The sequence below is a fragment of the Photinus pyralis genome, unplaced genomic scaffold (assembly GCF_008802855.1).
Source record: "Photinus pyralis isolate 1611_PpyrPB1 unplaced genomic scaffold, Ppyr1.3 Ppyr1.4_LG2, whole genome shotgun sequence".
Lineage (NCBI taxonomy): Eukaryota > Metazoa > Arthropoda > Insecta > Coleoptera > Lampyridae > Photinus > Photinus pyralis.
The window spans coordinates 17,316,414-17,331,045 of NW_022170403.1; the positions used below are offsets into that span (position 1 = coordinate 17,316,414).

At 35.1% G+C, this 14,632-nt stretch overlaps 1 protein-coding gene across 1 annotated transcript in view; it reads left to right on the plus strand.

The window, feature by feature from the left end:
• The window catches only part of LOC116164881 (spermatogenesis-associated protein 13-like), a 96,831-nt gene that overhangs the window by 47,519 nt on the left and 34,680 nt on the right, over positions 1–14,632 (plus strand). The window contains exons 3-5 of the mRNA XM_031479127.1: positions 929–1,035; positions 6,929–7,005; positions 10,324–10,540. Of these exons, the coding sequence (XP_031334987.1) occupies positions 929–1,035; positions 6,929–7,005; positions 10,324–10,540 (401 nt within the window). The remainder of the gene's footprint in view (positions 1–928; positions 1,036–6,928; positions 7,006–10,323; positions 10,541–14,632) is intronic.

The window sequence follows — 14,632 nt, forward strand, 5'->3', positions numbered from 1 at the left end:
ATTTTTAAACAATTCTTGGACCATGCAAATTTCATTTTCTGGACAGTCTTGCAAAGAGAATTTTTTGGCCCTTAAAATTATTAGTGAAGAATCCTAGAAAGAATCACTCAACAGTGCCGGTCTGTGGGGAACACAAATATTATAATTGTTAAGTGGGACGTGCAGGAGTGGTACGAAATCAACATATTTTTGCATGTTTTCCGCCCTTATCAAAATTATGAATTTAGGGTGTATAGTTAATGAAAATCTTGCAGGTATTCCGATCAAACACTTGTAGTACTTTGAATTGGCTAACAAAAACATATTTTTTACTCTATGCTATTACTTAACCTTTATGAATAATGTTGTGTTTGGCACACAAAGGCTCGTTATTTGAACAAAAACATCATTATGGTCTTATCATTCTGGTCGCGTTTATAAAACTATTTCACACTGTGTATTTCCACATTTCCACTACTATGCGTGTCACCATAAGAAAGTTCGACTACCTAATTCTGTTTTCCAATTCATCCTACTAAAATATAAATGAAATTCGCGCGTTGGTCCGTATATTTTATGGAGTGGTAACTTTAGTTGGAAACAATCCTTTCAGCAATCCTTCCACCATCAAATCGGATTTTTGTACTTTAAACTTTGTTAGATTAAAGATTCCTAGTTTTATTAAACTACGCTACTATTTACGTCGACATAAAACTGCACTTCGTAATTGGAACATCTGAGAAAATAAAAGAAATAGCGCAGTTACGATTTTTATACAAAAGAGCAATTTCATCTCGCAACGAATTGGCTATTTAGAGACATTGCATGGAACTTTAATTTACTTTTATTAGAGCTTACTCGTACTATCTATGCATTGCGTAATGCTCAAGACTGAATGTTTATTATCCGTAATTAAACGTATTGAAATTTGTGTTTATTGTGATTTCAGCCATCTCATGAAGCTAATCGTCGTCGATCCCCGGTGGAAAGTGTCGAAAGAAGAACAAAAGCCACATCAACGCCACAACTTGTAGATTCTCGCGAAATTGGAAAAAGGTGAGTTTAAGAATGATACTTAATTTATGTAAATTGAGTTTTGGTGTGCGCAGAATAATATTAACCTCACTTGTTATGAAAATTCTTCTTCGTTCACGATTTATCCATATGAAATAAGTGGACGGACATACGTATGGCATACGATATGAAAAGTTGCCTGCACCTGTAGATTTCAGCGTTCCGCATCGTCTAGACCTACTTAGGATAAATGTTTGTGCTTTCCTATAATTTTTTATTAATTGCATTGTTGTTTACAAAAGTGCATGTATCATATACTCGTATAGTAAATAGCGTGAGTAAAAATACAGGATGACTCGCATTATTTCCACTTATAGGCGAAAAGCCAGTGCCGATGAACGTTAACTTATCACAATTTTAAATTTCCGGAAAAGCAAGATTGCGCTAGAATCTCTATAGCTAGCGCCATTTTGAGTTCAGCTAGCGCCATTATAGATTTTGCAAAAAAGCCCTTGGCCCATACGAATAAAAATAAAGTAAATGCTTATTATAAGCATAAGGAAGAAGAACAAGATACGACGAATCGCATACGACTTTCAATAGGGAAATTGTTTGCCAATCAGCTCGCATTCGGAAACCAGACTTTTAATCCGGCTCATATTCAATAGCGAACTCGTAGAAATCGATTGGCGAAGGTTTGACAGCGCTATCTCCTTTTGTTCTCGAGTTAGGCGGAACAGACGGACAAAACCATCACATAAGCAATTGCTTTTACTCCTACCTTTTGATATAACCATTTGCTTGATTATATCAAAAGGTAGGAGTAAAAGTAATTACTTCATTCATTCTAAATAATGATTACCTTATGATATTGATTAAAATATTGGGAGTTGGAGGTACTGCTCAAGTGATCATATTTCACGCTGAAGAATAACAAAATTTTGTGTGTTTATCTTTATACCTGTAGTTTACCAGTGACCTGTTGTGCACATACCGTTATTCAGTGTTCAAAATGTCGTCATCCGCGAAGGTAATGTTGCATGTGCAAGTGATAGTAAGGTTCAGGTAATGGAATTTATAGCAAGTCCAGTCAGTAAATATCTAGTGTCCTTAGCATTGAATAAAAAATTAAGTTTATTCAATGGCCTTAGTAAGTCGCAAACGCCAGCATGTAAAAAAAAGAAACAAGGTGGGTTACAAAAATATTAAAATGATATGGAAGTCTTAGGGGACAACTAATGAAGAAAACCAATAACATGAAGACGCGTTTCAAAAAGACCGATGTCAAAAAATACAAGCTACAATTATATCTGTGACATGAGCCAATTTCACGCCACAACCATTTTTCAATTTAGGAAAGCGCCGTTTCAGTTGTCAAAAACACTGCTCGATTATTACCCTTTTCTTTGACAACAGTTTATTGTAAGGATACTTTACGTTTGTGTCGACAGGTTCTCGAAGAGTCATAAGCCAAAGTTCAATTCCATATCTCTGATCAGGAATGAGAACGGCGTTCGCTGTGCATCGCTTTACTTCTCTCACGTCGGCATTTTTCCAGCCCCCATCCACGCTGGTGAATATGTATTTTCCATTGCACGTAGCTTGTACATTCAAAGTTAGTTCTCCTTTGCGATTTTCGTATTCGTCCCCGTGTAATTTAAGTTTCTCTGATTTCACATATGAATAGTCCAGTGCTCCAATAGCAGTTGGAAATCTAAACTGACTTACCCACAGCTCTTTAGCTTCCATTATGGCATGGTGACTTTTAGGAAACTGAATCCAACGATTAGTCTGTAGAATTTTTTTTTTGCGGTGCGAGAAACAATGGACTGCAATATAGCTCTTTACCAATTCCGCTTTGAAACCCTGGATTTGCCAAATATTCGTCTTCAAACTGGACCAAATTTTTAAAATCACTCGTTGATGGTGTACTCTGTTTCTTGTATTAAGTACTTTACATTTCGGAGATTTATCATTTCAGCCTTTTACTTTCAACCAAACAACAGTGTAACAAATTTAAAACGTGGTCACTTGCGACCGACGAAGGCGCTCGTTCCCGGCACAGAACCAGTAATAACTTGGGGAAGAAGTGAATAATCCAAACAATCTTTTACCGTTCTGGTCTCGGGCTGTGCTACACAGTATAAGAAAGAAAAGAAACCACAACGAATAAGCTTAAACTGAGAGACTACTAGTGATACAGACGAACAAAGTGCGGATAAAAACGTCCATTTCCCTTTTGGAAAATGCATTAAAAACGTGAAGAACCTCTAATAGTGACAGCTCTGATGCTACTAAATAGCAACATCACTTTTCGACAAGTAAATACGCAATTGAAAGCAAATGGCTAACTTTTTATATCTTCATGAGCATTTGCTTCATACTTCTAAGCAAAAGCATTTATTTACAGTTTTATTCATACCCTTTAATACGCTCGGACACCGGAGCAATTATCAATGAGCAACTAGCAATAGGCAATAAGCAACAGGGAGTACACTTTGTGATATCTCGCATACCACAGTAATAAAAATTAAAGGATCACTTGTTAAAATGTCGTCGTCTGATGAAGACGAGGTACCTGCACCTACTTAGGTTGTGGCAGTATTTAATATTTATTGCCATTCTATTTTATTGAAGTTTTGACTCCACCATCAGATCTTGTCCGGGGTTACCACATTTCCTTTGTCGATATCGATGCGCCATTTTGGTGGATTTTGCTAAAACCCTCCACAAAATAGTACTCAATTTTTGGGGCAGTTCTCATAGCTCTATTAACGACACGGGAAAGAAAGAGCCTTAAGAAACTTTAAACCGCGTGACAAAATTCGCAGCGGAAGGTAACTTTTGGGCGCCCAAAGTCGCCTACCCCTCGAAGATACGCGCCTTGCAAAAGATGGTTAATTTCGCCCCTAGGGAAAAAAATTACGCAGAAGTAGAAGATAGGAAAAAAACTGAAAAATCGCCACGTTGGTAAACTACGCTTGGGGATGGCACCCAGATGTCGCGAACCCCACATAATGTAACCCCGTCCCTAAAGTTGTTAATTACACGGCCCGGTGCGTACACGTACACTCCTCATCTTTGTGCTTCTACGGGCGCTCCGGCCGGCCGATCAAAGTGAGGTCAAAAACTACCTTTGCAAATAAATTTGCAAAAATTTCCTAAAAATACACTCAATAATTTATTGTCAAGTATCAAAGTATAATATAATATACGATTAATAAAAGGTAAGGTTGGCAAAACTTACATTAAACAATATAACTTTATATTATGTTCATTAAAAATGGCACTAACACTAAATTGTTAAATTAGCCAATGCCTTTGAGTGTCACTTGTTTCCTCTAAAATGTTAAAATTTGAAATGAAGTAGGGATTTGTTACCCCTCCTTTACCGCGAATGAAATGACTTAAAATTTTTAACGGTCTAGCTCGCTGGTTGAGATAACATTATACATTATATCTCTAGAAAAAAATTATTAATACGCAGAAAATTAATTCAACAATATTTTAGTGGTACTAGGTCAGAAGAGGTAGGAAAAGTTTCTCCACACTACTTGGGAGTGGTACCAGGTTTTAAAATTTTGACGCTATCTAGAGCTATGTCAACATAACACAATATGTCAAACTTTTACACGAAAAAATAAATTATTTATGCTCATACAGATCAATCAGGCATCTGCTATAAAGCAAGGTCCTAATATTAACAAATTAATAAATTGGGAGACTCAGTGACCTCGATCAACTTTCAAAATTCCAAATAATTTATTAAGAATTTTTATCAGCACCTGAAATAAATCTTGGATACGAAGAGAAAAATCTGACATAAAGACTCGGATTCGAATAAACACACAATTAATTGATTGATAATGACAAAAATTTATTCCGACACACATAAAAAGGAAATTAAAACAAAATTCCTGGAAGAAAGAAACGACACACAGCCTGTTTTAAATTATTACCCCGCACGCAAGCGGTCGATGGTGAAAATAAGAAATCTTCAAATTGCTTACAGTTTTTTTTAAATAATCCAAATAATCCGGTCGTAAACAGGTTTGCGATAAACAGGTGCACTTAACACAAACGCTGACAACTTCAGAACTTCACTTTTCTTTAACACACAAACTTAGTGACAAACACACTGACACATTGAATACGATTATTCAACTTGACTACCTTTTTTTCTGTAAAGCCGACAACACGCTTTAAGCTTTTTGCAACTTTTAAACAACTTCAGTTAACTTTCTTCTCTACAGATTTTATAATTACACCAAACCACGTCTTCACTTAATCAAATAGGAGGCACTACCCGAATAAAAATAGTGTAAAGAGACGTTCACACTTTTCCAACCGTCGCGAACCAGCAAGCTTTTTTGTTGTCGCCAACATTAATTTATCAAAACAACCGGTATTTACAACTAATGTACCAATTACAATTAAATCAGATGTCAACAACGCGCGTGAAGTCCCCTTTTCTTTTCTTCTGACGAGACGCGCAATTATTCGGAACGTGCGTGCGTTATCTTATTTGCGCCAGATGTGCATTTTCGTTGAAATTAATTAACTTTTGCCCGATATTGAAAGTTCTTGTCGCAAACAATAATTCTATAATGGAAAATCAACACTAAGACACAAATTCAAATGAAATAAACTAAATTCCATAATTCCGTTACTAGTGATTCGACAGGCCGAATGTGGTACTATTGTATGCATCTCAACAAGATGTACCACTTTCTCTACTTCCGGCATTCCGCTCCCGAGACATTTGATGCCTGGTCCTAGCGACAAGTTCGTCTGCTTCATAAGTCGTATTTGATTTTCGATAATGTGTGTAATTGCTTTTCAGAAGGACATGATATCAAAATTTTATAAAAATCGTTCCATATAATAAGAAAGTTTGTTCTGGACATGCGAAAATCCATTTTATAGTATGTCCACTAGCTCACATTTCACAACTGTAAAATATATCTTAGTAAATAACAATGGGTTAACCAGGTGGCTTGCTCGGAAACGCCCGCCATCCATGTTAAAACGTATTCAACAAAAAATGGAAATGGCTAAGAATACATACAGGGATATTTTTTTGAGAATGCATAAGAATTTCCCTATGCATCCTTTTAAACATCATTAATTTATTGTAGGGAATTTACACAACTGAAATAGCAAATGACAGAAATGATTTTGGTGGCAAATTTAGGTAATGGTTTATATGAATATCATCATGAAACGCGTCATATCGAACTTACAACACTAGTAATGCTATTATCCAATCGGGCCATGCTAAATATGTCATAATGACTCCGTCGTAGATTTAAGAAATGTAGGTACGTACCGATTCTAGGACTTAAATCGTCCTTTGGTAATTTAGTTCAGAGATAAAATTCAATAAAATAAGTACCAAATATACAGATTTTGAGTGTCATTGGTGCATGCCATTTGCGATCGAAAGTTTGTAATGTTTTGATGCGGCTCATTTAAAATTCATAATGGTAGTGGGAAAATTTGAAAATTGTCCCCCCCCCCCCACAATACTATAGGGGGCGCGAGTAGTGATAAGAATTACAATGAGTAAACAGCGAAAAATTATTGAATGTCCACTGATCATGGTATTCAAGCACAATAGAAAAAGAAATAGATTAGTTTAAATATTGCGCTAATTTTGAAAGAATGAACTATTTTACTAATCGAGTAAATACTACAGCCGCGATGATCGTTCAAATACATTTTAAATTTCAATAAGGTCCAGATCGATAATTAGGCATGGAAAAATGAACAAATCATTTCATCGTTGTCGAACACCGAGGTCCATTAACGCTATAGGTAGTTTGGAACTAATTGATGGATTTTGAAATTCAATTAATCAAATATGAAATTCAATTTACTAATGTTATCACGGAAACGGATTTAAGCGGCGTTTAATAATTTATTACGGTTTCAGAAAATGGTCCAGCAAGGGTGACGCTCGACAACGTCAGGTTGGGACCAAAGATCTCGTTTCTCAACGTAGTTTACCCGGTAAGTGCCTACCACTTCTCAATTTATAAACCTTGCAAATTCCTCTCCTGTTCATTTTATTAGTTAAAAAGGAGTGATAGGGGATGAAATCGACCAAGTTTGAAATGCGATTACATTTCCACGCCCATTGTAATGCAAACAATGGAGACCTGTTATCAGTTCATAAATTGTGTACGTTCAAAACGCAGCACACATACTGAAACCAACGTCTATCTCGTAACACAATTTTGTGTAGGTAAACGGCTCATTCACATGATGAACAACAAGTGTATCGTCACCTAGAATTTTGACATTACATGCGCTTCTCAATTCATATATTTCAGTATAATTAATGAACCATTAGGACAATGCCGTAAACCCCGGAGGGTAGTGTAGTTTCTATACTAAATTACCATATTCGAGCGTTGACGCTGGTGACCTAATTTCTAATTCAAAATGACCTTAATAAATATTATATTTACCCAAACCGTATTGTGGTTAGCAGGATCATCCCCATATCGATGGTTCAATTCTATTCCTTTACATGTTATCGTGACAATTGTATTGTGAGGATGTTGATACAGATCCCGGGGAGGTTTACAAAAAAAAGCCAGTTTATAAAGTAAATAATGATAAATAAATCCACTTTTCCTAGAGTGCCTGATGTGATTGTTGTAATACAAGTGAGAGGATGTACCTATAGTGTTCGTTTGTGCGTTTCTAGGGACCGTAAGGATTTTACATTGAACGATTTTGAACTAGAAGTAAGAATGAGATATTTTGCATTTCTGCAATTGAGACTTTTTCGAAATCTGGAAATAAGACCGCTTTTACACGGCGCGGCGGTACTGTATTCGAGATAGTCTGCCATCAGATTTATGTCAAATACACTTCGCAGGCGTTGGGCACTTTTCTTTCGCAGTGAAGTACTTTTTCGGCAACGCAGTGTCGGGCTAATGAAAAAGTCTTTACATGTAAACAGTTCCATATGAACCAGTAATAATAATAATAATAATAATTAATAATAATAAGCAAAGCCAAAGAAACACTTACACAATGAACTCCATTTAATAAAATTACAGGAATTATTATAATGATTTTTTTTTTGTTTTGTTTTCCTCTTTCCTGATAGCGTTGGCTATTGTGCCCATCAATAGGTATGTTGGTAAGTACGAATTACATTATCCCTAGATGTCAATGTACTTGATTTTTTTTTTTTTTTTTTTTTTTTTTTTTTTTTTTTTTTTAAAGGACCCTACATAACTTCACCAGACACAGACACAGACACTAATCGTTACTTGATTTTTATCCGTGCGATTAGTTAACCAGGCTAGACCTGAGTTCTCACAAGAAACACCGATAATAATAATAATAATAATAATAAAAACACTTACACAATAAACTCCATTTAATAAAATTACAGGAATTATTATAATGATTTTTGTTTTGTTTTGTTTTCCTCTTTCCTGATAGCGTTGGCTATTGTGCCCATCAATAGGTATGTTGGTAAGTACGAATTACATACTATCCCTAGATGTCCAATGTACGTGTGATTTTTTTTTTTTTTAAGGACCCTACATAACCACCAGACACAGACACAGACACTAATCGTTACTTGATTTTAATCCGTGCGATTAGTTAACCAGGCTAGACCTGAGTTCTCACAAGAAACACCGACCATAATAATAATAATAATAAATGCCTTTAATTACAAAGAAATAAACAATATAATGGATTACATAAAACTGGGGCGAGATTCAGTTGAAAGGTGCATTACCTCCCTCCTGCTCTTCCATCTAAACCCCAAAAGGAGATATATTTATTTAAACTAAATAATATTGAAGGCAACCAAACACAAGATCGTTGAATATTTGAAGGAAATGTAAACATTAAATGACTTAAAATCTGTAAATTGGGTGGAAAAATAGAAAAGATGTCAATAACGTCTTTGTCTTTGTCCTGGAACGAATTATATAGGAATCCAAATGGAGCCCATATAACAACGCCATCAAAACTACAGCCGACTGTCTACTTGTTGATTTTGAGTTCACCATGCAATAATCAGAGAACACACAGGCAAAAATAAAAACTCCTTACTAAAACGGTGTTTTATGAATTTCACACACTTACGATGTTACACAGTCCGTTAATTCTTAATGCAAAAATCAGTAGTTTAGTGTGACTAATCAAGTGCAATAATGTATGGTTATGAAACTGAGTCAATGTAAATTCGGAAACACGACCTTTAATCCGGCTCATATTGATTGGCATTGATCCTTTAACTCGTAGAAATCGATTGGCCAAAGGTTCGACGTTGCTGTCTCTTTTAGTTCTATAGTTAGATTAGGAACAAATAGACAATCGGACGGACGGGCCGACAAAATCATCATGAAAAGCTAACGCGAGATTCTTTTGCGATAGCAAACAGCAAGATGTCCTTTCACAACCGAAACGGAAATTTCTACGACAAAATTACAACCCCAAAATTTACGGTAGGAAGGTACAGCGATTGTTTTACATGTTTTGTTGGCAAATGTACCCCCTGTACTGTTTCATCTGACGGGGGTAAACGCAACGCGACGTTTTTAGTTTCTGATATTTCATGAATAAATACATATATAAAACTTCAAAGGGAAGTATGCAACGGTTTCATACGGTTTCCCGGGAGTCAGTTCCATAGTGCATTGGTCCTGATGTAAATGTAGGATATATACGCTTTGCATTATATTTGCATACATTGATGTAATCTGTCCTTTGTTTGTGAATACTTCAACTGCACTCATAGTATACGATTTCCAGAAATGTAAAGGAGTTGGGGTGTTAACCGCATAAGGGTTGAGTGTATAAGCCACGGTGGATAAGCTAATCCATACATGCCTCGTGCATAATACTTTGCCTCATTTCCTCACGGCTTATATTATAGTATAGAAATCTTTGAGTCTGATTTGATTTTAGGTGTTTAGTTTGCGAAATTATCCTATAAAAGGAAACGCTAGGGAAATTAAACTTATATTTCATTTAAATGATGTGATAATTAACCCCAACCCTTAGCAAATCTTGGCGCAGCAGACGTGCCGCAAAAACTCAGTGCAATGTGCTGGATACGAAGACGAAAGCATTAACGTATAATATCGTCACCAACAAACTCATGTTTTATTTATTATTCAATGTAAATTCAAACCAAAATGCGCAATTTAACTGAAAGCCACGCCGGTTATAAATAAACTTAATTTTGAAAGTAGCTTTACAAGCGCAGCGTCGGTCGTTCATGTGCTGAAACCGAAAGTTTTCGTCGCATTTCCTTGAGTAATTAATGATTTCCTCGTTTTTCTCTTGCAGGGGGCGGCACGGCTGAGAGCGTCTTGCAGAAGTTTAAAAAGACGTTCTCGTTACGTTTTCAAAAGAAGTGTAGCAAGGATGGCAGCATCGATTTGGTCGAACCGTATCCAGAAATTTTGGGCGAGCCTTCGGAGGAAGATTCTCCACAACGTGTTCCGTCTTTAATCGCTACTGATTCGATAGACGTTAAAGAGGAAAATGCCGAACAGAAACAAAGGTAAGCCCACACCATTTATAACACTCTTAAAGATGTCTTGAAAAGTGAAATAGATATACAATTATGTTCTTGTTCGGGCTTGTTTAAATCAAAAACAATTAATGAGAGTACCTATTGATGCTAAACTAAATTTAATTTTACTCGTCTGAAAGATTGCCGAAATGTGCCAGCAATGAGGGATATCTTTACAACGTAAAGTACATGACATGTTTGTAGGAAAATATACCCTTATTTTATAGTGGCTCAGTAATAAGAATGTATTTATACCCCTTGATCGAATATATTCATTAAAACAAAAGCGATCAAAATTCACTTTTCTTGTCAAGTTATTGGACTTAGTGGCGTGGTTCATAAAATATTAAATATTAAAATAACTTCCAACAAAATTGCTTGTGCAAATTCTAGAAAAAACCGACCACTACTTTATACAAATGAGATTTTGTTAAATAACTTACAGTTCTTTACGTGGGTAACATTCTTTTCTGGTAACAAATTGATCTTATCGCTTGCTTTAGAAATATGGAAACGGATCGTTTCGATGGTGCACTTGACCTTCTGCACCACCCGGTAACGTTATCTTTGTGATGAATGTAAAATTTGGTGGAAGAAAGTGTCGTATGAATCGCGAACCCACAAAAAACCGGCTAAAAATTGTTGAAACTAATCCTCGAGATCGTGATTACGCACAGAAATAAAACTGCTGTGTGCATCGTTCCGTAGGACAAAAAGACCGTACACAAAACACCTAAACAAACCTAGCTAGCTCAAACCTTTATCTTCCTCGGAACAAAACTTCTCCCCAGCACAGAGGAGGAATTCGACTTTTTTCTAAGTTAAATTATTAACTTCTACCAGATAGTGGGTTAGACCAAATACCTTAAATTCCTCGTTAAATTCCAAATCGATCTTAAGAATTTTGATTAAATAAAATGGACCTTGGGCAAGTATCCAAAGAAAAGAGTAAATGAAAGGAAATGAAATCGTTCGAAAGACAAACACAGAAATTAATGTGAGAATTACAAATTTCAGTTTTAATGGTTACACAAATAAAAAAAAACAACAAGAAAAACAAACAATTATTACAAAGAAAAAAACTAAAATTAAAACTTAATCTTACTTACATTCGGTACATGTCCAAAGCTGCTAATCCTAAATACGGTACACAAAAAAAAACAACAAAATTCAAAATTACACAAAAAAAAACACTCAAGTCGGCGCCGACCACACCTTATTGACCCACTTTACTGAAGGTCCAAACTTCCAAAACTGACGCCACACAAACCTGCCGCAAGTCGGTTTTCCACTCCGTAAAACGGAAACTCCACCAACTTCCAAAACTGACTGGCCTCTACACAATCCAAACTACTGCGGTAACTCGCCGAAGCGAAATAAACAATCTTCACTCAACTCAAAAACTGCCCTGACTGGCAACAAACTGACGATTAAAAACTTCAAAACTCCAAAACACAACCTCAAACTTCATGTAAATGTGGATCTGCTTTCAAACTCTCAAGACGCTGATTTCAAAACAAAGAAACGTAGTTCTGCGTTGACTCTGGCAAAAAGCCTTTCCTCTTCTCAGTCCGTTCTATTTAAGATGGAAACCCTTCTTCCAAAATTACAAATTATAATAGCCAATGATAAGCAGTTGACAACAGAAAATTTTCCCACTAACGTAAGTTAAACTAGAGGTAGAAATTATTTTTATAATCAATTTTTAACCGACATTAAGAGATAACACAAAATTAAAATACTAGGAAAAATAGAATTTTCTGTCTTTTAAATACAAAGAAAAGGCGATAAATAACATCCACCTGTCAATTAAATTAAGCGTTTACAATGATAACAGAATAAAAGCGATATAAAATTCTCAGAAATCTACGTTAAATAAATCAAAAATGAGATTAAAATGTAAACACTGCAAAACCTTGACCTCTTTTTCGTAACAATAATTTCTGTTGAAGTACTTAACGAACGATACAAAACAAAAATTTAAATTATGAAAATTAATTACATTGAAACCGTCCTTGTCCATTCTAGTTAAGAATCCCAAAATTTCGTCCTGCCAGACAAAATATCACAACAGTATCAAAATCGTTATTCAGGCACCAAGATCCTAGGAAAGAACTAAGAGCATTATCTCAATGCCGAAGACATAAATTTGATGCATTTTTGACGACCACCCGGATGTTGATCAAAACAGGTCAAAATCATTATTCATGCGCACCAAGATCATTGGGAACAAAATTAAGAGCATTATCGCAATGCGCAAGACATGAATTTGATGCATTTTTGTATATAAAATGTATTTTGGAAGATTAAAATAAATGGTCGTTAAAAAACGAGTTAAAAAAGTTATTGTAATACTGAGGATCCTTCGATATTTCATTGTATCGGTTTATTAACTAGGTTTTGTTGCGCGTAAATGGACCTAAAATGAACATAACGGCTCTCGAAATTAACTGCAAAAAATCGCAATTATGCCACGACGGATGAATAAATATAATAATATAATATAATATAATATAATATAGTATAATATAATATAATATAATATAATATAATATAATATAATATAATAATATAATATAAGTGTAATGGGGACGCTTACAACTGCGATCCCCATGGAAGAAATTTATTATTTATTATGAATGTTTGATCTTTAGAAATTTTTAATTTTTCATTTGTTTAAATAAAATTTATATTCAAAAAAAAAAATAAATATCTTGTTTTTAATGATATTAAGTTCATCTAACTACTTTCATCTCGCGATCCCCAGTCACTTAATGTAAAAAGTTGCAAAAAAACAAACAAAATAATTATTTATAGAGCATTTTGTGGATCGAGTTCGTGAATTGTCAATGTAGGCCAAAAAATTAAGAAGACGGTTTTGACATCTCCGTTAGTTATGAACGGAATTGCATGAAATTTTGTATGTATAAGCACCTCGGATAAAAGCCTGGATAAAAGTAAAACTAATACCGAATCAAAAAATTTGTTTTGCGCATTCGCACTCAACTTTTTTATTTGTTAAGTTATTTAAATGAAATTTTGTATACATCCTCGTTGCTATTGACAGCGTCAGACAAAGTACTACACTCACATCGAATAAAAGTAAAACTAATGCCGATTCAAAAAATTTATTTTTGTGATTTTTTAATTTGTTAAGATATTTAAATGAAATTTTGTATGGAGACACTTTGAATAAAAGTAATTGTAGTGTTCGCATATTCAAATGATGTCTTTACCCATGTGAATCCAGCAAGCCCAGTTGTGGTAGATGTTGATTTGAAATAAGAACAAGTGCTTTCACGGTTTCCTTTATTGTAGCACTTTACACTAATTCTTACACTAAGTGGACTGTATTTACCAACCACGCTTACTGAACTAAACTTAAGCCTAGAAAACATATGAATATAAGTTATAACGTAAGGTGGTTAGGGAGTCCTTTTCCCAAAATGGGCGGAAACTGCCGCTCGTTAATCTTGGCGTGTCGAATTATGAGTTCGCTCCCTAACAACCCAAGAACAAGCCCGGCCAGTGCGCGGGGGACCTCGACTAGAAAACTCGACGCTAACCAAGATGCCGCGAGAGGCATCCACTGAACCGAATATGAGTAATATGACGTTCGGTTTTGAGGATGTCTTCAATAAAAGAGGCATGTAATCAGAGAGGTCGGCTTCCAGGCTTTTAAAACGACATCGTATGAAAACATTGTATAATAACTGTAGGATTTATTCAATTTCATTTTCTTTAATAATACTTGACACGCTCGTTAATCGGAATGAAGCGTTAAGCTACCTGTTTAGGCTACAAATTCTTGTCAGTACTTTCCCAAACGTACACATTTACAAGCATCATCTTTTACTGAAAGTAATTTCAAATCCTCTCTCATCATTTTTAAAGCTCGACACAAGAACTACCCTTGTATATCATCTTTTTAAACCTAATGCATATTTTATGCCGCTTTTCGTATAGAGTGCTAATATTTTTTTTAATTCTTTTGTGCATATCGGCAGGCATCTAAGGTAGATGCATGCGTTATTAGATGTATATTACGTGTATATCTTTACCATTGTTCAATTTTATGAG